Below are 26,373 nucleotides of genomic sequence, written 5' to 3'. Positions count from 1 at the left end.
TTTATAGCATCAATTATGTGCAAGCACTGTGCTTAAGCACTTTTCTTTAAAAAGCAAATTTAAAAAGCATTCAATTCTTACAAACAACACTGTGAGGTAGGTGTTATTACCATACTCTTTTTACACTTGAGGAAACAGGCAAACAGAGGTTGTGTCTGGCCCAGATTAATTCAGCTAATAAGTTTCTTCCTGTTTCCTAATCTAGTATCCAACGCTTTTGGCCACACTGGCTCACAAAATTATGATATGTAGAACAGACTGTAGGAAATATTTATTGTACTAGATCATTGTTCTGAAGATTTTGTTGTAAGCAGAGTAACAGTCCACTGTTTCTGTGGACTATCCCACAAATTTTCTCTTCTCCCTTACTAGGGTTTTTCTTTCAACTTGCCTGCATCTTCAGAAAAGAAATGACTGACGACCTCCTGCAGAGTTAGGGCAGGGCATGCAAGTGAGCCAGTAACTGCTGGGAGGGTTGAGAAGTCAAGTACAGTTTTGATACTAGGTCCTGTGACTTTAGAAAGCTCTTAATACAGATCAAATATGGCTGGGTTCTATTTCTTCAACTCCATATAAGTTTGCAGACAAAGACTTTGGTACTTCACATGACCAAGAGTGAGTTCTAAATAATGGTTTGCCATTTAATTTCATTGTGTCCAACAAAGATAATTGGACTTCATTCTTAACAAAAAACTAACTTTTCTGAATTATTACCAAGTAGACCACATTCATCTTTTATTCCTTTCTTGTATTTTCTTTTTCATTTTAACATAATTTTTCAGGCTCAGGAAGCAACCATCACTATAGAAATTTAGGCTGAAACAATGTAGTCCCTTCTTATTGGACCCAACTGCTCTTTTGTAAATGGAAAGGATGTCAGAAAAAAAAAGTTTTTAAACTGAGAAGTTCCCTCCAGAGAAAATTTAATTCATCTGACAATACCAAGAGATCTCAAAATATTGCCTACCTAACTTATCTCCGATATCTGTCTAGTGTATCAGTTCATAATAATCAGGCTCATTACCTGAACTTGAGCAAGGTAAATCCTTCAAAGTTTTGTTGTTGTTTTTTAATTTTATTTTTCTCCTCTCTGAGTTTCTTCATCTATAAACTGAATTAGATGATCCTGGAGAATCTCAGTCAAGTTTCATGAAAATGACTGGATTAATGTAGGAAGAAGACAAAAAATGGAAAAGAAAAAAAATAAAATGGATCAGAAACTTGTGGCTGTACAGATCCACATATTTTTCCAATGCGTGTTGTCTAGGTTAGACCAAAAAGGAATGTTTTCTTTACACATATATATATTTTGGATTTTACAATTCAAAACCACACCCCAGCCACTTACATCAGAACAGAAAAAAATTCAGAAGGCTCTAATTGTGTAACATGAAAATCTCCTCTGGACTCAAGCCTGTAGGCTGTGGTTTGGCAAGACATCCAGCATAACATCTCTTTTCTCATCTCCTGGAAAAAAGAAAGATAGCAAAAAATTACCTTGAAAATAAAGGTAATGATTAATCCATTGGGCTCAAGAGGAATTAGCTTTGAGAATTGAGGTTCCAACTTCCAAATATAAATAAACAGCTGAAAATAGGGGATGAAAACCTCACCAGATGAAGTATTAGGTCACACTGAGTCGCTGAGTCCATGTTTATACAGTCAGAGAATTCTGTGGGCTATCTCCATGAATCTGTAAGCAGATGTCAAAATCTCTAGGTTCCATGTGTCAGTGAAGTCATAAAAGTCCTGCTGCTGCAAGGATCATCCATTCTAACCTTCACTGAGGAGTACTACCTGAACTGAAGGGTGTCACCTGAACTCTTACTGACAAGTATTACCCACTTTTTCCAGGATTTGTGACTGCAAGATGGACAGAAAGGTGCAAAAAACCATCAGGGAGAAAATCATCCTGAAGAACTCATTGGCCAAAGAAACGATTGGAGAATTCCTGGCAACATTCACCTTGGTTGTAAGTGTAATCTGATTTCCTTTCATTTTTGAACTCAAGAATGTTTCTGATCTGTATGTTTCTTTTTTTTCCTCCCCTTCGGCTAGCCATAATGCCTTGTCTCTTTCGTATTGCTATAAGAAAACATCATTATCACAGCTATCCAATTATTATTTATTAACTGATGTTTCCAGTGCAAAGTACTGTATTTTCTCAACACTGCCTGATCAGAAAGTTTTAGTGCCTTGTTAATTAATAATGATATAACAAATATAGTCATTTCTATATCACTTCACTGATTGCCCAGGGCTTTAAATAGTTTATTTCATTTAATCTTCACATGAATGATTTAACTAGGATAATGTAAACAGGCTTCTGTAGTAAAAAGAGCAATTACAGATAATCAATAAACAGGAATGGCTGCAATATCTTATACTTAAGCAATGTCTTGTGTGATATTTGACTGATCAGACACTAGGTAATGAAGAATATGGTGCATTAAGAAGGAATAGAATGGGATACTAGATATTGTATTCAGGTAACTATTTTCTTTTCAATAGCCAAAGTTCTTTTTTTTTTCTTCTTTTTTTTGGACTTGGACTCTTCTTTTACCCAAGAATCATTAATTCAATGGTTCCCTGCATCTTCTAGCCATAATTCTAGCTAAATTTCTAAGAATTCTGAGGTTCTTAATCTGAATAGTTTCTTAACCTTAAGGGGCCTGAGTGAATATTGGAGGAATATTCTGAAGATCCACCACCTGTGTCTTTGAGTTTCCTTCATCACTGTCTGCTCCTACATAATCCCATATTCTCCAGATTCTTGGTAAATCCAGTCTATGAGCAGAGCAAGATAACTGCACATTTAATTATTAGTTTCAACAACAAGTTGGGTATGCATTGCTAACTTCAAACTTTGATGGTATTTAAAGAAAAAAATAACCTCATTGTAGGGTTTTTAGCGCCAAGTATAATCAATCCCTACTCCTTATTCAAAAGAAATATATTGGAGATATTTAACCTTTTTCAAGCTTTGAAAGAGCCTTCTGTGACATCTTTATATGAACCTTTGATCTCAATTCCATTTTATCCTATTGGAATTCCATTGAGTGCCTGATGTGTGCAGCATACTAGAAACTTTTTTAAGTTAGTATGTCAGATAAATCAATCATGGAAATGTTGAACTGGGGAAAAAATAAATTGAAAAAGGTAATAAGATCATAGATTTAGAGCTGGAAGGAATCTTTAGAGATTATGTTATCCAAACCCTTAGTTGTACAAAGTAGGCCTAGAGATGGGAACTGACTTTTCTAAGGTGAGGAAACTTTGGGGGCTCCTTCTGGTCCCTAAAATCCTCCATTTTACTTTTTGCTAAAATGGTCAAAACATGGAGCTTTCATATTCACCTCCTAGGTTATATCCAGAATGTCCTCCTCTGTAGCTATGAAAATCCATTCTCTAAACTTGAGTGGGATGTGGAGGGAGGTCACTGGCAAGGGTCAGGGTATCCAATTCCCCACATTCTTGGTACCAGACTTATGAAGTATGATACGTTGTAAGGTTGAAGTGGTTGTGCTGTTTTATTTTCATTTTTATTTTATTTCTTTGGGGGCTCAGAGTACAAAACTGCATTTTTAGAACCTACTTCTAGGACCAGGGAAAACTGAAGGGCAGAAAATTGAAACAAACTGGTTTAAGAGTATGGAATATTCTGCAGAAAAGGAAAAAAGAAAGGGAAGTGAATGTGGAAAGCAGAAACACAAGATGCCTCCATTTCTCAATGGGAACATATTTCATAAGCCTGACCCCTTTAGCGTTGAAGGGTTGAAAGTTACTATAAATATGGATTTGCTCAGCAAAGATAGTCAGTATACTGTTCTGCTTCTAATCACACATAATAAGGGCTCAGTACATGGCTGGCCTTTTGTTTGTTTACTTGACAATATGTGCTAACAAATTTTCAGGGTTAAAGGCAAGTTGGTATAGAGAAGCAGAGCGGTTTGTTTGGCCTCAGAGCCAAGAAGATTTAGATTCAGATCCTGCCTCCTTGGACCATCCTGGCTTTCTGACCCTGGTCAAATCACTTAATTTATCAGTGGCCCCTAGGCAATTGTCTTAAGACTTTTAAGTTATAAAGAAGATACAGACCTGCATTGATTGAGCAAGCTCCTTATCTAGAGGTCCCTAAACCCAAGAAATCACAGGTCTAATTCCTATCTTTATCTTCAGAATTAAGAACCCCTAGATGCCTTGATTTCTCCATATACTGTTCATTAGTTTCCAAAACAAGGCTCTGAGGATCTATAAAAGAAAGGCAGAGGTTTGGGAGTAAATTTAGAAGTTTCTCCACGGACACTTTGTTTTATGTTAAGGAATGCAAATCAGGTAAATTTATCGTTGGTGAGAAAAAAAATTCTTGCATTCAGTGATTTTTTTAAAAAAGTTATTTGAACTCTAAAGGGATAGGCATAGGGATTGGATCCGTGATCCAGTTCTTACATGAGTTGATTCCCTCTATCAGTGCAGGTTGGCACCTTGTCAGAGAGCTTTGATAAGTGCAGGAACTGGTCAGGGTCACACATCCACTATGTATGAGACTTTAAAAAAGCAGGGGAAACAGAACTGGCAATAAAGCAAAGCTATGAAGTGGGTTGTCACCCACCGGAATACCCATCCTCCTATTTCCCCATTATTCATAACCTACATCTTCCTCTTGGTGGTTTACTTGGGTCGTGCTCCCATCAAAAAAAATTGATAAAGTTATTCACAATAAGATACAAATGTCAGAGATAAAACATGTTTTCAGACCCTAGTGGAGATTATTTTAAAATGAAACAAAAAAGCCTCATCAAAGGAAATGGTTCTCTAATTTTGGAATTTTAGACATCAAAGAACCCAGCAGAAGGAGTGCTTTTTGGATAGGGGCTATTCAAAATCATACCTCACAGGGCTTATTCTACTCCTGAGCATGATCAGTCCAGGAAGGGAGCGTTGGTTTCCTTTATGCACCCTCTTCTAGAAACAAGAGGAGATATTTAGAATCATAGACTCTTAGCTTTCGAAAGGATATTTGAAGTTATCTAGTCCAATGTCATGGCAGCTAAGTGCTGCAGATAGGAGAGAGTGCTGGGCCTGGAGTAAAGAAGATTCATCTTCCTGAATTCAAATCTGGCCTCAAACACTTACTAGCTGTGTGACCCTGGGCTAGTCACTTAACTCAGTTTGTTTCAGTTTCCTCATCTAGAAAATGGCAGACCACTCCAGTATCCTTGCAAAGAAAATCCCAATTGGGGCCATGAAGAGTTATCCCAACTTATCCTCCCAAAATGAAAATCCTTTCTATAACATCTTTGACAGGTTCACCCAGGCTTTACATGAATACTTCTGATGATGAGGAACTCATTACCTCATGAGGCAGTACATTCTATTGCTGGAGCACTCTTAACTGTCAAGGAGCACATCCTTATGTAGGATTCTATATCTGCCTCCCTCTCATTTCCCTTCATTGCTTCTGGTTTTGTTCTCTAGAGAAATATAGTTTACTCTTTCTTCTACATGACAAACTTTCAAATATTGAGAAAATCTACCAGGTCTCCCTTTGGTCCCTTTTTTCCAGTTCTCAAGTTTCTTCATTTATTTTTCCAATGGGATTATTTCCAGACCCTTGGCCCTTCTCTGGTCTTTCTTTATTTCTTCCACATTTACATTCTCAGTTCTCTCTCCCAGATGCAATGGTCTTAGCTGCAGCTGTACTACCCCTCATTCTCCCTTATGTGAGAACCAGAGGAAGGATCACCAATAGCAGTATGGCATGTTGTTATGGCAAGCTTTACAAGTAGGTTGTCTCTATTATGGGGGATGGTCTATTGATAAATTTGGGTCTTTAGTATTTCTCCATTAAAATCAAATGCCCCTAGGATGGATACCACCTTAAGCCACTGACATGTTGTGGGGGAGGCCTTTGGGAAAGCTTTTTAACCAGGACGTTTTATTCTCAGAGAGACCAGGCCCCTGGGGTAATGGGACAGGAATGGGGATAAGTGTGAGGTCCATAGGAGAAGGGAAGAGGCACCTGCACTACAAAGTGGGAGCTTGTCCAAGACAAATTGTACTCATAATAATTTTGCCTGGGGTTGATTAGGTATCTGTCCACTGAGCCAGTAATCTCCCCTTGATAGCAAGGAGAGTTGTTGGTCATGGGTTGGTGAGTTGTATCTAGCCCCAAAACACCTTCAGATTTTTATGTTATTATCAGAATATATATTCAGACCTGTTTGGGGTTGGGGGCACATGGGGAACAGGAGAAGAGGAATTCTGATTCAGAGTCTAAGAACTTTGGAAATCAAATTATATATTATCAGAATTGAGATTTAAATAGAAAAGTCCCTTGTCATGGATTGAATTAATAAAAGAAATTCATTTAATAGGAAATTATTTAGGACCACTTTTAATCTAATATCCTAATATGGAGTCTATAAGTCCTGAAAGGCAGGAAAGCTGCAAGTATCATGGGTGTTTGCTCTGTATGGAAAAACTGAAGTACTTGAAGATAGAATCGTGGGACTACTGGGTTAGTGGTAGAGCTTACACTTCATTTCACAGATTAAAAACCTGAGGACTTTGAGCTGTAAAAAGGTAGGCCCAATTCACAGAAGAAGTGAAAAAAGGAGACGGAATTATCTGACATTATTCCTACATATGAAAGGGTGTTGCCTTCCAATTTTTACTCATAATCCCTAGTCGTTCTATTCCCTTTACCTCAAAGAAGCAGCTAGGTGGTGTTATAGTGTACAGAGTACTGGTCCTGGAGTCAGGAAGACCCAAGTTCAAGTGTGGCCTCAGAGACTTATTAGCTATATGACCCTGGATAACTCTATTAACCTTTGTCTGTTACATGTGCATATACATATATATGAATATAATTTTTTTAGGTAGGAGATATGCAGAAGAATAGTTGAAGCTAAGACATTATAACAAAGCAGTTTTATAGGAGAGAATCAGGGAGGAGAAAGTCTTTGTGACCTTCCCTCCCCAGCCGTCAGTGTAAGATTGGTTTCATAAAATTAAGCATGTATACCCTAAGCCCTAAAATAGAAAAAGTTAATGGGATAAAAATATGCTGTTACCTTATATACCAGATTACAGCCCACCCCTGTGGTAGTATTCTAAAGGCCTTCACTATGATTTGTACTATGTTTTTCTACTAATTCATTCTATACTTAACAGTTTCTATCCTTTCTTTGGAACAACCCACATCAATTAGGAGAGATTGTTTGTTCTACTGGAAAAACTAGTTTCCTGTTCCCTCAAAAAAAAAAGAAAAAGAAAAAAAAAGACTAGGATATTGGAACTAACCCCTTCCCCAGATATCCCCCTTTTCAGCCTAAAAGTCAACCCTTAGAGTTTTCCTTGCCCTGTGGGTCTTGACACTTCACTCTCCAAGAGTAACAACTTATGCCTTTAGCAACTTATCACTGAAGGTTAGATGGCAACCCATCCACCCTCCTTGTTTTATAGAAGGGGAAGATGAAACTCAGAGAAGTGAAATGACTTGCCCAGGGTCACACAGCTAGCTCAGCTAACTCCACAGACCACATCCTTTTGCACTGCTTTCCCATGTACCAACCTTTTGAAAAAGGCAGTTCTAAGATGATTACCCCTGTTTAACAGACAGGGATACTAAGACACAAGGAAACGGAGCTATGGTTGAGTGAGTCTGTACTCAAATCCAGGTTTTCAGATTTTTAGTCCAAATACTCTTTCCACAGTGACACACTGCCTCCCCTCATAATAGCCCCCAAACCTCTGAAAGACTGTAATTTTACAGTTTTAGATTTTAAAGCTTGATTAAGCTATTTCCAAAAAAGCAGACTGACTTAGTGGCTGGGAGTCAGGAGTCAGATCCTTCCTCTGTCTGACCCATGCTAGCTAGGCGATCACTTTTCAGTGATCCCAAACAATTCTATAAGAATATAAACTGCAAAGCAAATTTGATTCTGTATTGGCAAAGGGAATTTCTTCTCTATAAGATTATTATGCCAATGAAATCATATCTGGTTCAAAAAAACACCCAAACTCCAAAATTGTTTCTATAAATGCATGTATATATGTGTGTATTTATTATATTGTACTGCATATAAACATATATAATAAATATATATCACACATATACATAATATATGCAGAATTGTCCAGTTATATACGTAAAATGCATTTTATACATCATTGTTATTATCTATGTTGTTTATACATACATGTGTATGTATATATCAGTCCTTTTTAACGTCAGGAATGTTGTTCCATTCAACAAACATAAGCAGTTATCCCTTCCACATTGCAACTTTCTCCATTGCAATTTTGATATAACCCAGACTGGCATAAGAAATTCAATAAGAATGTTTAGGGAGTTTTTCAGAAGCCTCAGATGACATGCAAAGACCAGAAGATGATGCAAGTTTAGAAATTCAGAAATGCATAAAATATATGTATAGTATTGTATAATATCAAGATATTTTATCTTTCAAAGCCATAAGTCAGACCTCTTCTCTGATATGAAGGGAAGGCCAAAAAATTTTGCATGGATTTTTCAGGTCCCAGGGGCACTGCATCCCTAACTCTGGTGATCTGGACAGGATAAATGTAGTACCTGAAGCATTTATTAAGTGTTTGCTATGTCTCTAGAACTGTGCTAATCCCTGGGGATACAGACACAAAGAGCCAAGATAGGCCCTGCCTTCAAGGGGTTTTGATTCTAATGGAGGAAGACCACATCCAGATCAGTGGTGGCCTGAGAAGGGTGTTTTGGTCTGGAACATCTAGGAGGGGATGGTGTATGGAGGAATAGGGCAATTTATTGTCCTGATGTTTACCAGAATGGTAGTATTGATCTGGATACTGTTACCAGAGGAAGAGGTATAAAGGGAAATAGAAGGTAGGGTGGTGGTGGTGGTTAGGAGTGGCTAGTAATGGTGAGCTCAGGAGTCAAAGTTCCCAGGACAGGAGTTGGAGCCGAGGTTGTCATAGGCAGAGGGTAGATCAGGAAGATGGTCAAACATCATGAACTTGGCAGGAAGGATCAAAGGTTTGAAAATACCAACTATGTTTAAGGTATTGTGTTGATAACTGGAGATATTAAGAGAAAATGAAAATGGTCCCTGGTCTCAGGGATCTTGCTTGCATTCTGCTGGGGATATACTATTTATACACACAGAAAAGTGAAGATTATTTGAGAAGACAGAAAGCACACACCATCACTAAGGAATCAGGAAAGGCTTTCCTTAGGAAGGAGCACTTGAGTCGAGATTGAAAAGAAACTAAGGAGAGCTAGATGGCTCAATGGATAGAGGGCCAGGTCTGAAGTCAGGAAGAACTAATCTTGCTATGTTTAAATCTGGCCTCTGACATGTACCAGCTGTGTGACTCTAGGCAAGTCATTTAACCCTGTTTGCCTCAGTTTCCTCATCTATAAAAAGATCTGGAAAAGGAAATGGCAAACCACTCCAGAATCTTTGCCAAGAAAATCCCAAGTGGAGTCATGAAGAGTCAGACACGAAACAAAGGAACAACAACCGATTCCAAGACATAGAGGGCATCCAGCCATAGGTGACTGTCTGAGCAAGGGTATGGATAAGGAAGCAAGATATGGAATGCCAAATTTGAGGAACAAGTAGCCAGTTTGACTGGTATGTAAAGAGCAGGAAAGAGAATAATGCGAGTAGAGTCTGGAAAAGTTAACTGAAGTCAGGCTATGAAAGGCTTTGAATGGCTAAGATACAGAGTTTGTAGTTTGTCCTAGAAGCAACAGGGGGCCACTATAAATTCTTTTTTTTTCAATTTGATTTTGTTTTCTTTTCATTCCAAATTCCCTCCTAAGGAAAATGAAACTGTTACAAATATGTACAGACAAGCAAAACAAATCTCTACATTAACCATTTAGTTTTTAAAAAGGAAAAGAAAATATGCCTCAATCTGTACTCTTAAGTCCATCAGTCCTCTATCTGGAGATGGAAAGCATGTATTATTGTGTCAATCAGAGTTCCCAAGTTTTTCAAAGCTGTTTTCCTTTGCAATATTGTTATTTATAAATTGTTCTGGTTCTTCTCATTTCCATTTGTAAATCTTCCGAGGTTTTTCTAAAACTTTCAAACTTTCCAACAGCATGATAGCATTCTGTCACATTCTCATACTGTAACTTTGTTAGCCATATCAATGGATAGACACCCCATCAATTTCCAATTCTTTGCCACCACAAAAAAAGAGCTGCTCTAACTAATTTTGCACCTGGGGCCTTCTCCTCTTTGACTGCTTTGGAAGTTTAGACCTGGTAATGATATTACAGGGTAGTTTCTGCATAGACTTCTAAACTGCTTTCCAGAATGGAGTTCACCATTCTACAAAAGGGCACTAAAAAAGAAATATCAGCATGGAGCCACTCACAAGTAAGGTCTGAACCAGATTAAAAAAGAAAACTAAATAAATAGGCAAAAATATAATTGGGAAATATTTGACAAAACAAATACACAAATGTTAATATGTCGTTTTCTAAGCCAACGTGTGACTGGAGGAGATTTTTGTGTACAGCTTAGAGTTTGATATCACTGCATTCATACACCTGTTTTTACACAGCTGCTCCAACATTTGTTATTTTCCTTTATGTCAGCTTTGCCAATCTGATGAGTATGAGGTGGTACTGAACTGCTTTAATTTGCATTTCTTTAATCATTAATGATTTAGGACATTTTCTTCATATTGCTACTGGAAGCTTGGATTTCATACTCTGTAAACTGTTTACATCCTTTGAACATTGATCATTCGGGGGATGGGGAACCACCATAAATTCATAAGGAAGGAAGTGGCACGAACTGAGCTATGTTTTAGGAAGGTTTCTTGGCTGCATGTAGACGGCAGGTTAAAGAGGCAAAAGCCAGTGGAAGTCCATTCTATTGGTTCCTTTTATCCAGATGCGAGATGATGAGAGCTTGCCTTGGAGTGGTGGCTCTGTGAGTACAAATGATCATTCGTCTTTCTAAAGAACTTTTGTAGAGGCTTTCTTCACTACAACAATCCCTGGAAGTAGACAGTATAAACATTCTTATTTCCACTTCACAACCTTAATTTCTTCTCACGGAGCTTAAGTTCTAATGTCAGATAAGAATGTAAATAAAGACAGACCCCTTTCTACATTGCAACAAGTAGATGGAAGGTAAGCATAGAGGGTAAGCCACTGGTGGCAGGGAAAACCTTCTGCATTGAACTTGAGTCTTGAAGAAAGCCAGAGATTCAGGGAGGTAGAGCATTCCAAGCATGGAAGAGAGCCAGTACAGAAACTCCCACGGTGGTGGGAATTTTGTGTCAGGAACACCAAATCGGTTATGAAGCATATATGATGGACCTTTTCCTCCTTCACTCATTGCTTATGGTTTTGATGAATATAAAATGTTTCTATTTTGAACTTCAAGGCTTGTTCCTGCTCTAAGAAAACCCCAAAAGCAAAACTTTGATTTATAAATTAAAATTTTTTTTTCTTGTTCCTCTTTCTCATAGGTAATGTGGTATAATGGATTGTGCTTCTGTTCCAATCACGGCACTGCCACTATTTGTAAATAGTTTTCTCATCTATAAGACAAGGCTAATGATAACTGCCTTCTACCTCACGGGTTGGGATAGTGCGTAGCATGTGGAAGGATTGTATAAATTGCAAAGTGCTCTACAAAATGAGGCATTATTGCTGTCGTTGTTGAGTTGTTTCAATTGTGTCTGACTCTTCTTGGCTCCATTTGGGGTTTTCTTGGCAGAGATAACACAGTAGTTTACCATTTCCTTCTCCAGTTCTTTTTACAGATGAGAAAACTGTGGCAAAGAAGGTTATTTGCTCTAGGTCACATAGCTAGTAAGTGTCTGAGGCTAGATTTGAACTCACAAAATTGAGCCTTCCTGACTCCAGCCCTTGCTCTCTATGCAGTGTGCCACTTAGCTATTATTATTATTATTAATTATTATACAAATATCTTCTATATTCCATTTCTATATTCTACTCTTCAGTCTCTAGAGATATGTGGCTAGCCAGTGGATCATTCTATAGACCAACTAACCACAGACAGACAGAAATGATTTATTTGCTTATGGGCTGCATTTTTTTCCCTGGATACTCTTTAAATGATCCCTAATCCTCTTCGGCACACTTATCAATATGTTTTCCTTCAGGCACTATAAATTTTACTGTACTTCCTTCCAGAAAAAAAAAGTAAAACAACTTCTGAAACACAGTAAATTATACCGGGATTGAGCTCAGCTGGCAGAGAAAACCATTTTAGACAAATCCCAGATAGACCTTCCCCACAGGAAGTGTGGTTAAGTTGATGTAGTTTAACGTGTCACCCTAGATTAAGGCCTGAAAGAAAGGACCTGGGAGGTTCTATAGAAGAGTGGTTTTCATCTCCCCCTAACCCTCCCCCACACCCCACTTTTTTTTGCTTATGGAACAGTTGTATTCTTTGCCATGAGGAACTGAGGCACACTATTTTACATTGGCAACACCATGGAAGAGCCAGAAAAATGGAGACTGTTCAATTTTCCTTTAATAAAAATAATTTAATTTTGTTGATTTCTATGTGAGTTCACAGCCCATTCCCCCCAAAAAATCCCCCAAAGTCTGACGTATTTTAAGGTATATATAGATGTATGTATATATATAGTTTTATTTCGCAAACACAATTCTTACCATGTTAGGAAGTTGAATTAATTAAACAAAATTACCTATAAATATTTTATTACCTACCTTATAACATGTAAAATTTTGTAGTACACTTAGCAAAACCTGGGGCACAATGGTGTGCTGTGGTATCCCCCTTGAGAATCACTGAGCTAGTCCTTTTCCCTCACTTTATAAATGAATGAAAGGGCCTTGAAGAGGTTGGTTTCTCCAAGATCATGCCATGTAAGTGACAGATTTGAACTCAGTTCCTCTGACTGAAAATTGAGTGTTGTTGCCCCATGTAGCATATTTCAGAAATTGCCAGTTAATACTGGAGTTGTGATTACTTAGAGCTAAAGTACTAAATTATCACAGCATAAAAACCTTGTTCCACTATTAATATTATAAATTCTACAAGGTCAGGGAACCCTGTCTTTTCTAAACTTTGTACATTGGCCCTTACCCAGAAGTCTGAATAATGCTTATCACAAAGAGATGTTTAACAAATGTTTGTTGAATAAATGAGTGAGTGACAAAGACTCTTGGTTAGCCAGTCATCGGCTATTAAGTGTCTTCTAATTATCAGGCATTATGACATTTAGTGTTATATTTGAAGAGCTTATGATTTCAAGGCAATAAAGCCTTCTAAATACTGAAACCAATTTCTCATTGGAAGGATCTAATCCCTTTTTCTGCAGGTCATTGGCAATGATGCTAGCATTCGTTGGTATGAGATGGTTTAGTTAAGGTTCTGGATACGGAAAGAACAGACCCATGGATCTCTTAAGGTGAAATTATTGTTGTCTCAATAGTCTAGTCTCAACTCTTTAATAGTCTGGTGAGGTCCTGAATTAGGGAAATGGAAGTAGGAATTCTGTATAGGAAGATAGATTCAAATTCTGCCTTCGACATTTATCAGTGTGTATCCCTGGACAAATTGCTTAACCTTTGGTCATTTGGTCTATTTTCTCATCTATAAAATGAGGAGGTTGGACTCGGTAGTCTTGAAGATCCTTTTTAGCTCTAAATCTATGATCTTGTGCTCTTAGATGTGGTATTTGCCCTTGAAGTTAGTCTCTCCTGTCTCATTATAAATAAACTCCTGAATTCTTAATCTGGCCTCTTCTCAAGTTCAGCTTGGTTTTCCAGGAGGCTACCATTTCTGGTCTTGGTATTCTCTCTGCCCACACAGACACCTCCTCATTTTTAACCAGACTTTCCAGATTTTTTTTTTTTTGACTTGGAGCATTTTGATTTCTTTTGCTCTGACTGAGGTTTTTATTTGCCAGTTGGGGGATTAAAAGGTGATCTGCCGTAACTGGAAGATCTGCCACCATTGGTACTTTGACCCTGTTTGTTTCTCCTCCTAGGAGAAGACCCTCCTAGTGTCTCTAGCACAAATCAGTGAAAACTCTACTTTAGGTGGTGAACCTCCAGTCTGCAGTACCATCATGTCCTTCAAACCAGTATTATTTCTACAAGCTACTCCAGAACATTCATTTATTAGCCAAAATAACTTACATTGTCTCTAACACTATGGACTTCTCTAGTTAACCTTTCCAGTTATGAAACAGGCAGAATGAGGCAACAAAGTCATGAACTCTTTTGACTGTATTAGAATTTATTGTTTTTTAAACTGTGTTTACTTTCATGACAAGTAAAGTGGCAACACAGAGACATCTCATGCCCCTAAAAAGGGAGGTGAAATGTCTCATCCTCCGCTATTAATTCATTCTATTTATTTAGGACATGGGATAAACAAAAAGGAGCACCACGAAATCAGGTTGCAAAGGTATGTTGGTTCTAGATTGTGGAAGGTGCTAGATGCCAACTATTGGAGGATTTCATCTTTATAGAGAACTCCCAGATAAGGAAATTTCTTCTGAATGAAAGGTAGCATTCTTTCTGCAACTTACTGTCTTAGAGACAACACGACAATTGTCTTAGCAAGTTGCCTAGAATGCTGAGATTACAGGACCTGCCCAGGGTCACACAGCCAGTATGTGCTAGCTAAAAAGCTTGTATTTTATTTATGAGTCTCCTTTTTGTGCAGTCAGGAAGAGAGCTTAATAGGAGCTCACAGTTAAGTCTAAAGCATTCGGTCTCAGGTTCCCTTCTCACATTCTCTACCTTGCACCATCTACCTTTTGTAGCAAACACTCTCAAATGCAACACAAATCAGCTTGTCTTCACCTGGAAATAAAACATCACTTACAAAATTACAATCAGCAAATAAAAACAGCAGGAAGTTCTCCAGGTGGTTATGACACCAGTTGACTATCAGTGGTGAGGCAAAGAAAAGAAAGTAGGGAGGGAATAATTTCACCATATCCTACATTACTGGAAGCAGGTACATCCAGACAAACAGCAAATTCTGTGCAGGGAGCTACGTCCATAAGTGGGTCAGTGAAGCAGACAAGGCTCCAATTTTTCTAAATTAAATTCAGTTTCTGATAGCATCACTCTGCCTTTCCATTATCACACAGCAATCACATCAGCCTTTGGCTTTTCCCTTCTTGCTTCGAAGAGCAAAATTTCCTACCTCTCAATCCCTCCTTCCAGCCTGCTAAAACTACACTTTCCATCAACGGACTCTAATAACAAGGGGGCACAGTGGATAGCCCATAGGGACTGGAGTCAGGAAAACCTGAGTTCAAAACCAGCCTCAGACACTTATTAGCTGTGTAACCCTGGGCAAGTCAACTGAATCCTGTTTGCCTTAGTTTCCTTTTCTGTAAAATGAGCTAAAGAAGGAAATGGCAAACCACTGCAGTATCACAAACAGTTGAATATGACTGGAAAACAACTGGAATTGGTAGTAAAAGAAAAATCACTTCAAGTTTTTTGTTTGTTTTTCTTAGCAAAGGAATGACTGATAAAATCTCTAACACTAAGATTATCTTGACAGGAGAATGAAAAATGTATTTTTACAGGGAAATGAAAAGCAGGAATGCTAGGTAGGAAACTCTTGGAATAGGAAGAAAAGCTTAATATAAAAAGCATTTCATGTACAGAAACAGAAAGATTCAGCAACTGATCAAAGGTGGGAGGTGGGGAGGGAAAAAGATTCAAGGATGACTTGATTTCTAACAAAGGTGACTGGGAGAATGGCTGTCCATAATAGAAGTTAGTCTCAGAGAAGATGATGAAATCACTTTCAGACATGAGTTTGGGGTTCTTCTACACCGTTTGTTGTATCCAATGTCATCCTATCTGATCTTGTATCAACAATAGTTATCTACCCTGTTAGATTTAAAATTTGTCAGGGATAGGAGTTGTGTCTTACTCACCCATCTCTTGGAGCACCTAACCCAGAATCTTGCACATATGAGCTTAATTAAAACGTTTGTTGAATGAATTGATGAATGTATATTGAATTGGATCTTTGAATGCTGAGGGGATAGGTATTAAAAGAGAGGCTTACTAAGTTGGTCAGATTGTTTTTGATATACTCTGTGTAGCCTACTATTTGATCATAAAAGGATGTAACAGGGCATTCCTTTCAACCAGCTTCTAATGTCCAAGAAAGTTAGCCAGGTAAGACTCAAACCTAGCATGGCCTTTTGGTTTGTGGGATGGATGGCAAATCTCCTAGGGTTATGGAGTTCATTCAGGGATTCTGCATTTCTAAATGGGACTTGGCTAGAGCATTACATTCTTTGTCCTCTTAAAGAATGAGCTAACTCCGTAAGGCAATTACAAGACTTCCATCCTACAAATGTTGGGAATAATCTTCCAAACAACTCTTCTCTCCTCTGCTTTCAGAATAATTAAGGGGAAATTTGAAAATACTATATAGTAAGCATCATCTAGGGGAATTAGAGATTTGAAGTTATTTCCAGGGGAACTGGGGAAAGCTCAGGCAACTTCCTGCCTTTTTTCCACCATCTTGGCTCAGCCCAAGAGTATCATCTAAAGCCCTGCTTGACAGGATGTGGGTGCAAGTATTCAAGAGTATTCCAGAGGAAGACTTGTGTAAGTGGGATTCTGTTATTGTAATCATATTCATAGTTCACACTGACAAAATACTTTACATGCATTATATCATTTTAGAATCATGACCACCCCAGAAAGGTAGATCCTATTAATATGCCCACTTTACCAATAAGGAAACTGAGGCTTAGAGAGATTAAGTGACTTGCCCAGGGTCACGGAGCTAGTAAGTGTTTGAGGCAGGAATTGAATCCAGGTCTTCCTGACTCTTAACTCCAGCACTATCGTTTACACACATTCATACTTCCTCTCATTGCTAGGCTCTTAATGTGTCTTTGGAGTTTATTAAAATAAGAGTCTTGTGAAAGATCTAGTTCTGAACTTGGAATCAAAGAATCTTAAAACTGGAAGGGGTTTTAGGAGTCACTGGGGTAACTTCTATTGGAACCATTCATTTATCCCCTCATTAACAGAGAGGTAGCATGATATAGTGGATATGGCTGTGGGTTTGGAATCAGTACCTGGGTTGAAATCTGCCTCTGTTATTTAACTTTTGTCACTATGGGGAAAACATTTCCCCTCTCTGAGTTTACAAATTGTAAAGTTTACATCTGTAAAATGAGGGGGTGAACTAAATACTCTAAATCCTACAATCCTCCCAAAGTACTCACTTAACTTCCAGTTGAACACCCCCAGTGATGGCAGTCTTATTACCTACTGAGGCTGCCCTTTTTATTTTTGGGCAATTCCAGTTATTTGGAATGTCTTATCAATTGAAATATGCCTCTTAGCAATTTCCACACATTGGCCCTAGTTCACTGGGAAAAAGCAGAATGAATTCAATCTCTCTTCCACATGATAACCCTTCAAAAATTTGAAGACAAGATGTTAGGTCCCTTGCTAAGTCTTTGAAAGGTCTCCAGAATAAACATTCCCAGCTTCTTCACAGATAATGTCTCTTTGACGTAGTTTGAATTCCTTCACTAGCCTAACAGATGGCTTCCGTGTGGATTCCAGGTTATCAGTCTCTTATGGAGTGATTATCCAGAACTGGACAGAATGCTTCAGATGTGTTCTGAATAGATAGTACAGAACAATGAGTACATTTGTTCTGGCCATTTCGTCTCTATTAAGGCAGCCTCAGGCCACATTACACTCCTGATTAATATTGACCTTAAAGGGCTCTAGACTCATGGACAGCTAGAGGGTATAATGGATTGAGTGCTAGACCTTGAATTAGGACCTAAGACCTAAGGTAAACCTGGCCTCAGACACTTAGTAGTTGTGTGACCCTGGGAGTCACTTAACCTCTTCTGCCTCAGTTTCACCATCTGTGAAATGGAGATAATAATAGCACCTACCTCCCAGAGTTATTGTGAGGATAAAAGGAGATAATATTTGTAATGTGCCTTGTAAGCCTTATCTTCAGGGTTTGGTTTTGTTTTTACATCAAGTGCCTTGTAGCCATATCTCCCACATACTGCACTTCTACTGTAGTCTGCCTCAGTGTCAAAGAAGGCTGCCCTGTCTTTGATACAACTATTAGGCAAAAAGTGTTTGTTTCTCTGTAAAACAAGCATTCACCTTTATGCTGTCAACATTTTTGCGGTTTTTGATCAAAATTAAAAACAGCCGGATCTATTTTGGATATTGACCAAAGGAACAGTTTAGCAACAATTCAATTGTTCAGTCACATCCAACTTTTTGTGACCCCATTTGGGATTTTCTTGGGCAAAGACACTGGTGGTTTCCCCTTTTCTTTTCCAGCTCATTTTACAAATGAGGATTCTCATCAAGGGGGAAATGACTTGTCCAGGGTCACACAGCTAGTAAGTATCTAAGGCCAGAGTTGAACTCAGAAAGAGGAGTCTTCTTGACTCCAGGCCCAGAGCTCTATCCACTGTGCTGTTTCACTGCCCAGAATTAATTTAATCCAAGCAAAATTTGTTAAATCTCAGGGCTGAAAGAGCCCTTGGAAGATACCAAGTGTAAGCTATCAATCCTGTAACCTACCCAACAAATGGTTATGTGACCTTTGCTTGAAGACCTCAAGAGGAAACATATTAATTCTTTTTCTTAAATCTTTTATTGCTGCCCTTTTTTTCATATCACTGTCACTTCCTATGGATCCCTTCCTGGGCTCTTTACCTCCCTCCCACCATCCAACTTTAAATCAAATCTGCTTTTATAAGGAATAAGTGAAGTCAAGCAAAATAAATCAACACGTTGGCCATGTCTGGAAATGTATGTCTCATTCCAAAACTATAGTTCACCAGGCAACATGATTCAGTATTAGTCCTCTGAAGTCAACCCTGGTTGTTCCTTCGGTTAGGGCAATGAAGTCTTTTGGTGTTTTCTTTTACGTCATTTAATTGTTCTGGTTCTGCTTTGTTCTGCATTCATTTATACAAATCTTCACAAGTTTCTCTGAATTCATTCTCTTTAGTTCTTACAGTAATATTTCATTACATTAATATACCACAATTTGTTTAGCCATTCCTTGATCAATGAACAACTACTGTCTTTCCAGACTTTTTATACTTTAAAAGGTGAGTATAAATATATTTTTATGAAATTTTAACCCCTATCTTTGACCCCCTTTGGGGATATGCCTAGCAGTGGAATCACTAGGTCAAAAGTTACATACAGTTAAGTGATTTTTTTTTTGTTAAATTCTGAATTATTTTTCATGTCACATCACCAACTATGAATTTATGTTCCAGTATCCTAAAGTATCCTAAAGTCTCTCCATTATTTATGCTTCCCATTCCTATTATCTTTGCCAGTTTATGAGCTGTTATGTGAAGCCTCAGAGTTGTTTAAATTTACATTAAGAGTTGCCTTTCTCTTGCTAATAGTGATTTGGAGAATGTTGTCAAGTGGATATTTATAGTTTGCAGTTCTTTTGTAAACTGTTCATATTCTTTGACTATATCTATTGGGAAATGGTATTTGATGTTATATATTTATGTTAATTTCTGTGTGTTTTAGATGTCAGATTTCTATTTGATGAACATATTTTTCCTACTGAATAGTTACGCTTATCATTTCTAATTTCATTGATTTTGTTCCATCATAATCACTTTAATTTTAAATAAAAATTGTCCAGTTGTAGGACCTCCTACCTATTGTCTAAATAAACATTCTTCCCTTAACTAGAACTGTGAAAGATACTTCCTCCTATATACCCTCCATTTAAAAAAATTGTGTGATGCTTTATATTTAAGTATTTTTCCCATTTTAAGGTTATTGTGATATTCTCTCTAATATGTTGGTCCAAACTCAATTTCTGATAAACATGAGCTAAACTTAATTTCTGAGAACTCTGGAATTTCTGTGAATCTTGTTAAGGAGACCCTTATTATTCTGGAATTTTATGCAATCAGCTTAATGAAATCCTCTTCTCTCCATCCCCTTCTCCAGCATCTATAGTACCTCAGTCTCTGCAGCAAATCTGTCTTCCATCTGGATTTTGTGCAAGATATCTTTTATGACACAGGCAAATACTTTTCAGTGCGCATATGTCTTCCTACTTTATGCCATCGATAAGTGTCAATCATTTATTGCTGAACAAAGTTTTTTCTGGTTGCACCTATCAAGGAAACTTGTATGGTAGTAAGATACATATGGAATGAAAAACATTTCAGAAGAATCTTAAAGTGTGCATTTTACTTTACAGAGGCAAATGCTTGTGTGTGCGTGAGCCTGCGTGTGTGAGAGTGTGTGAGTGTGTGTGTGTCTGCGTGTGTGTGTGTGTATGAAAGAGAGAGAGAGAGAGATGTCTCAGGTCCTGGCTTTTGGCACAATGGACTCAATTCAGTCTTGAAAATTTTGCTGTAATAATCATCTAAATTAGGGATGGGGAAACTGTGGCCTCAAGGCTACATGTGGCCTTCTAGGTCCTCAAGTGCAGCCCTCTGACTGAATCCAAACTTCATAGAACAAATCCCCTTAATAAAATGATTTGTTCTATAAAGCTTGTACTCAGTCAAAAGGCCACATCCAAGGACCCAGAAGGGCACATGGGGCCTTGAGGCTGTAGGTTGCCCACCCCTTATCTAAATGGTTCACAACCATATCAAGGGCCTCTCTGGAAATATTGCAGTCTGATTTGTGTTCCTCAGAGGACTTTCAGTCCTTGACACAATGATTACAATTTAGGAGTTTGTCCAAGACTCTTTTTTGGTGAGGAAGGAGCCTTTGTTCCTTTGTACCAAAAGTTCCCAAATTGGATGGACTTGCAAGTATAAAGCCAGTCAACCAATATTTTCAATTACTGTGTGCCAGGTACCATTCTAAGGACTGAGAATTCAAAGAAAGTCAAAAACAGTCCTTGCCATTAAAAAGATATATACAAAATATAGGGGAAAGGGGTAATCTGAGAGGAAAAGTTACTAACAGCTAGGGAAATCTTGGAAAGCCTGCCATAGAGAGTGAGATTTGAGCTGAGTCTTGAAGGAAGCTAAGAAGTCCAGGAGCAGGTTCAGCCTGTCAAGGCACCAAGTAGGAATGTGGAGTGTTGGGTTTTAAGGAACAGCAAGGAGGCCAGGGTTTGGGGACTATATGGTACTTGGAGAAGAATACAATGTAAGACTAAAAAAGTAGGAAGGGGCCAGATTGTGAAGAGCTTTAAAGGCCAGATAGAAGACGTAAAATTTGATTTTGAGATAACAGTGAATTGGAGTTTGTTGTTGGAGGATGGAAAGATATGACATGAACTCAGATACAGTCATAGAGAACATGGTGTAATTATGTATTGGGACAATGATTCCCAGTCTGGCTTCCCAATGGGAATAGGGACTGGTGACAACAAAAGGTTTTAGACCTTCACCAAGGACTGTTGATTGGGGGAGTGCTTGTGGAGTATGACAAAAGCTATTGTTGAAAGGACTCTTTATACTTTGGAGGACTCTTTGGTAAGCCATATGTTACAAGGAAAGCTCTTAGGGAAGAAGCCCCCAGCAGCCGCTTCCTTAAACATGCTGCCTGGCATTATGGAGACTTTCCAGGTCCCCAGAGAAATACCCAGAAAAAGAAGTGCCCGGAAATTTATTACTAAACCCTCTCCTTCTGAGCACAACTTGCCCAACTAGATGAAGTCCTTCATAAAGCACTGAGGAGTGATATGTTGTCCTCTTTGACCTGATTTCAGCAATCATGAATTTGATCCATGGAATAGTCTGTACAAGCCTGAGGTATAAACTTCCGCAGTCTGCAAAAGGGCTAGGCCTCTGTTGACTACCCATGGAAGGACATGGGTGTCAATGTGGGTAGGTGCTGGAATTTATTAAGGACCTACTATGTATCACCACAGAAACAGCACAGCCAGAGGGGACCCCCTATAGATAATGACTATCACATTCAGTGAGGCCTATCTATTTACTTCTAGAGAAAGCCTCTGATCCCTGGCTAGAATATGGCATAAGTAGGATATAGAAGTGACCTGAACCTGATAGAGAAACAGAGGAGATTACTTGAAAATGTCCAGTGGTCTCCCTTGGACACTGTATGCACCTTGAAGATAGAGTGCCCCAAGATTATAGATTATCTGAATGTTTGTAGGTGTTGAGTGGCCAGTTCAGAGACAGTGGCAATGTTAAGGCCCTAACTACTTCCCAACAGAAGGAAGTAAAGGACTTGTAGTTTGTACACAAGTTGAAGACTACTACAGAGGGGAAGGAAGGAAGGAAGGAAGGAAGGAGGGAGGAGGGAGGGAGGAGCCATGGAAGGAAACATGGAAGGAGAAAACAAAGGAGGGAGGGAGTGAACAAGGGAAAAAGGGAGGAAAGAAGGAAGGAAAAAAGAAAGAAAAGAAAGAAAGGAGTAAAGAAAGGAAGCAAGTATATATTAAGTGCCTTCTATGTACTAAGCTCTTTACAAACATTATCTCATTTGATCCTTACAACAATCCTAGGAGGTAGGTACTATTTTTATCCCCATTTTACAGCTGAGGAAATTGAGGAAGATACAGGTTAAGTGACTTGCTCAGGATCACACAGCTAGTGTCTGAAGTTGGATTTAAACTCGGGTCATCCTGACCACAGGTGTAGCACTCTATCTGTAAAATCTAGCTCCTAATTTCTATGAGTACAGGAACTACACTAGACTGACCCAGACAATCAGGAAGACTATAGATGATGAACAGCTGCCTTGACACTGGGATGGCATGTTGTGATTAAATCTCAGTTTTCTATGATGAAAACCTGAGGTATAGACTTCACACAGACTATGTTGACCACACATGAGAGTGGGAGATGTCAGGAGGAAGATAGACACTATGATCCTGGTATGCCCAGCCTCAGCCAATCTTTTCTGTGTTTTTGCCATTGAGTGGAATTATCTAGAATGTCCTCCTATCGTAAGCAGTGAGCTAGGCAGCAGGCCCTATGCACCTTGTTGACAAGCCATGCATTCCCTGTAGGTGCTTCTGGAAAAATAAAGGATAGTGCTGGTGAAGACCACTGTCTCAACAGGAGGAGAGGCTAAATCCAGAAGTTGACCTTTTCCTCTCTAACTACTCCAAGGGAACAGAGGTTACCTATGAAGTCCAATTCCATAGAACTAGAGACAGCTTTATTCAGATGAGGCTATGCCTAGGTCCAGAATTGGCCAGTAGGTCTAACAACACCTTTTCTCCCTCTGAGAATGAGGTGACTCAGGTTTCAGAACTAACAAGTGAGTCAGAGCAGAAGTGAAAGAACTGTCTACCCAGTCATATCAGATGATATGTGACACTCCAGGGGGTGAGGAGTGAAGATGTCATTCTTAAAGCCCCCATTGCTTATGGGAATGAAGACAGTGAGATAACAGCGTGGGCATGTCCTAGTGTGTATAACTCATATAATGTGTATAACTCCTAACTACAAAATACATATGTAGGTGGCATATTTTGCATGTGACTTATCATGGAAACCTTTACCTATAATCCACGCCTGCATACTATGTAGCTGATGTAATTTGCAGGGGCTGCAAGCTTTTTAATTTGATGGAAGATAAATCCAGCAGATGTGCGGTGATGGAAGTTGAGCAATCTGTCCCCTCCTCTGCTGATAAATGGGAAACCTAAGGGCGCACATCCACAGGAAGCTGGGTTGATAGACCATTGGGAAGGTCAATGTCCAGGAGTATATTACACACAAATTCTTTCTTCGTGTTCTGCACAGGCCCCAATTTTTTTTTATCACTTTTGTTTTTATATTTCCCAACATAACCCATTCTTCTTTCCAAAGATCTATCTTTTATAACAAAGAACTGTCTTTAATGGAAAAAAATACTGAGCAAAACTAATGGATGTAGCAGCAAAACTCAGTAATGTGTCCAGTGATCCCTACTCTCACTTCCTCACCTCTGTAAGTGTGAAGGAAGGAGGAAAATATATTCTTATATTTTGCTTGGGACCAAACTTAGTCATTCAAATTTTACAGCATGTGGTTTTGGTGTCATTTAATTTATTACTGTCATCAGTGCTTAAGTGGTTTACATGGTTGTGTTTCTTGTTCCAGTTTTGCCTTGGTCTAACTTGTGACCTTGGCTATAGATTCTGATGAGATTAATTTTCCATTTGCTAGTTTTTAGGGGCTTTTTTCTTGACTTCATTACTTATTCATTTAAAAACATTATTCTGAGAAGGGGTCCATAGGCTTTCGCACAGGGGTAGGGAACTTCTGGTCTTAAGGTCACATGTGGTCCTCTAGGTCCTTGGATGCAGCCTTCTGACTGAGTCCAAGTTTTATAGAACAAATCCTTTTATTAAGAGGATTTGTTCTGTGAAGTTTGGATTCAAAGGGCTACACTTGAGGACCTAGAGGACCACATGTGGTCTGCTGATTCCCCACCCCTGTGGTTTAACAGGTAAGCCAAAGGACTCTCTGACACAAGATGTGGAACCTCTGTATTGGGTGCTATTTAAAGTTTGTCCACATCCTCCCCTCCCTATTCCTCCTCTAACCCCATCCCCAGTGACTCGTCTTCTGTGAGCTTTGAGCAAGTCAGTGAGGCCTTGGAAAATTGTGATGGAAAGTGTGCTGACCCTGAAATCTGAAGGCCTGGGCTTGAATCCCAGATCTTGCACTTGAGTCAGGTTAGTCACTTAACTGCTCTGAAACTCATTTTCTTCATTGTAAAAAATTAGGATAATTATACTTAGAAGACTTGTTTTTCAGGCAAAGCTTAAGATGCTATAAAGCCATATAAATGTCAATTGTTCATCCAAGGCACCGCTTTAGGAATAGTACCTTCCTCCTCCTCAAAACCTTCAGTGGCCCCCCCATTGCATTCAGTATTAAATTCAAACTCTGCAGCCTGGCTTCTGTGCCCCCTCTATGCTATGTCTCTTTCTAGCAGCACCGCACAACACTCCTATACATTTATCTTATGATTCAGAGGTATTGAAATGTTCCTTGTTCCCCAAACACCACCCCTGACTTTGCCCACCTCCGCAATGTATAAAGTTCTACTTTCTTGCTGTTTATGAATTAATTAATCAGTAAACATATATTAAGTACGTATTATGTTCACGGCACTGTGCTAAGAATGGGGATCCAAAAGGAGGCAAAGACAGTCCCTGTCCTTCAGGAATTCATAATTGAATGGAGAAAACAAATAGGTAAAAACAAGATAAATACGGAATAAATGAATAAAAGGTAAAGCACTAGAATTGAGGGGGGTTGGGGAAAACTTTCCTGTTGAAGATAGGCTTTTAGCTGGGACTTGAAGGGGTGCCAGGGAAGCCAGGAGATGGAGATGAAGAGGGAGAACATTCTGGGCATGGAGGGTCAGCCAGAGAAAATGCATTCTGGGCATGGAAGTGATCCTGGGTTCTTGCTGTATTGCTGTACTGAGCCAAAGCTGAAGATGCGGAGGGGCTCAAAAAAAAAAGACATTGAAATGTATACAAATGATATTCCTGCCCTAGAAAAAGTATAAGACCAATTTCATATGAAGAGACCAGTGAAACTGTACTTGCCTCCAGGGCACAAACTGAATTAATTTTTTTTTTAAGTCTCTAGCCAATTATTTACAGAAGGAGTAGGCAGGTGGGACTGAATGAATTTAAATTGATTACCCTAAAGTAAGGTGGAGTGTCTTACTGTGGGAAGGGGCTTTAAGCCCAGAAGGATTACAAAACTAGAGAGGCAAGACTTCTCCCAACACATCATCTGGAGGTGATGATGATCTCAGAGTAGGGGCTCTGAGGGTGTCAAAGGGAAGCAACTTCCACTGATCCTAAGCTAAGTGCCCTGGCCCTAGGTGAAAGAATGCTGTAGCATCCTGCTGAAGAGACTGCAGTATCACCTAGCTTTGGAAAAGACTACCGAGCCCATTGAAGCATGAACCCAGTGAGTCCAATGGTTTGACTAGTTCAACAGACATGCCATGGACACACACAAAAAAGAAAGCTGAGCAAACTGCCTGGCCCAGCCTGAGGCAGCAAACCAGTAATCAAGCAGCCTTCCTGCCCCAGTCCAAAGCATTCAAGCCCCACAAGCACCTAGCACAATGACTTGAATGAGCTGCTCAACCTACTTGCAGTAGATTGGTTTTCCAGCCATTCACTGGACACCGAACCCTTTGAGGAGAGAGTAAGCTAAGTATCAAAGTGACTTGTCCATCATCAGCACTATAGCCTACAGTGAAATTCATGAGGACATTCCAAGGAAAGAAAGGATATGGAAACCTAGCAGTTCCAGAGTGGAAGGTTGCCTTGTCCACCTATGGTCATTCCTTATAATGTGTCATAGCAATTGTACTGGAAGTTTAGGTCAACCCTTCTCCACTACAAATCTCTATATATTGGT

General features: G+C 39.0%; 1 protein-coding gene and 1 long non-coding RNA gene across 2 annotated transcripts in view; one reads left to right on the top strand and one right to left on the bottom strand.

Moving 5' to 3' along the window:
- Window positions 1-223: 223 nt before the first annotated feature.
- LOC140507783 (uncharacterized) lies at window positions 224-1,861 on the bottom strand. Its single transcript, XR_011968284.1, has 3 exons — window positions 1,614-1,861; window positions 1,349-1,467; window positions 224-1,159 (listed from the first exon to the last, which is right to left on the bottom strand). It is a non-coding gene; the product is annotated as an uncharacterized lncRNA (long non-coding RNA).
- Window positions 1,567-26,373, top strand: part of AQP9 (aquaporin 9) — a 63,328-nt gene continuing 38,521 nt past the window's right edge. Inside the window, exons 1-2 of the mRNA XM_072615700.1 lie at window positions 1,567-1,695; window positions 1,855-1,972. Of these exons, the coding sequence (XP_072471801.1) occupies window positions 1,601-1,695; window positions 1,855-1,972 (213 nt within the window). The 5' untranslated portion in view covers window positions 1,567-1,600. The remainder of the gene's footprint in view (window positions 1,696-1,854; window positions 1,973-26,373) is intronic.

Source organism: Notamacropus eugenii, chromosome 1 (assembly GCF_028372415.1).
Source record: "Notamacropus eugenii isolate mMacEug1 chromosome 1, mMacEug1.pri_v2, whole genome shotgun sequence".
Classification (NCBI taxonomy): Eukaryota; Metazoa; Chordata; class Mammalia; order Diprotodontia; family Macropodidae; genus Notamacropus; species Notamacropus eugenii.
This window is presented reverse-complemented; position numbering and strand designations above follow the sequence as displayed.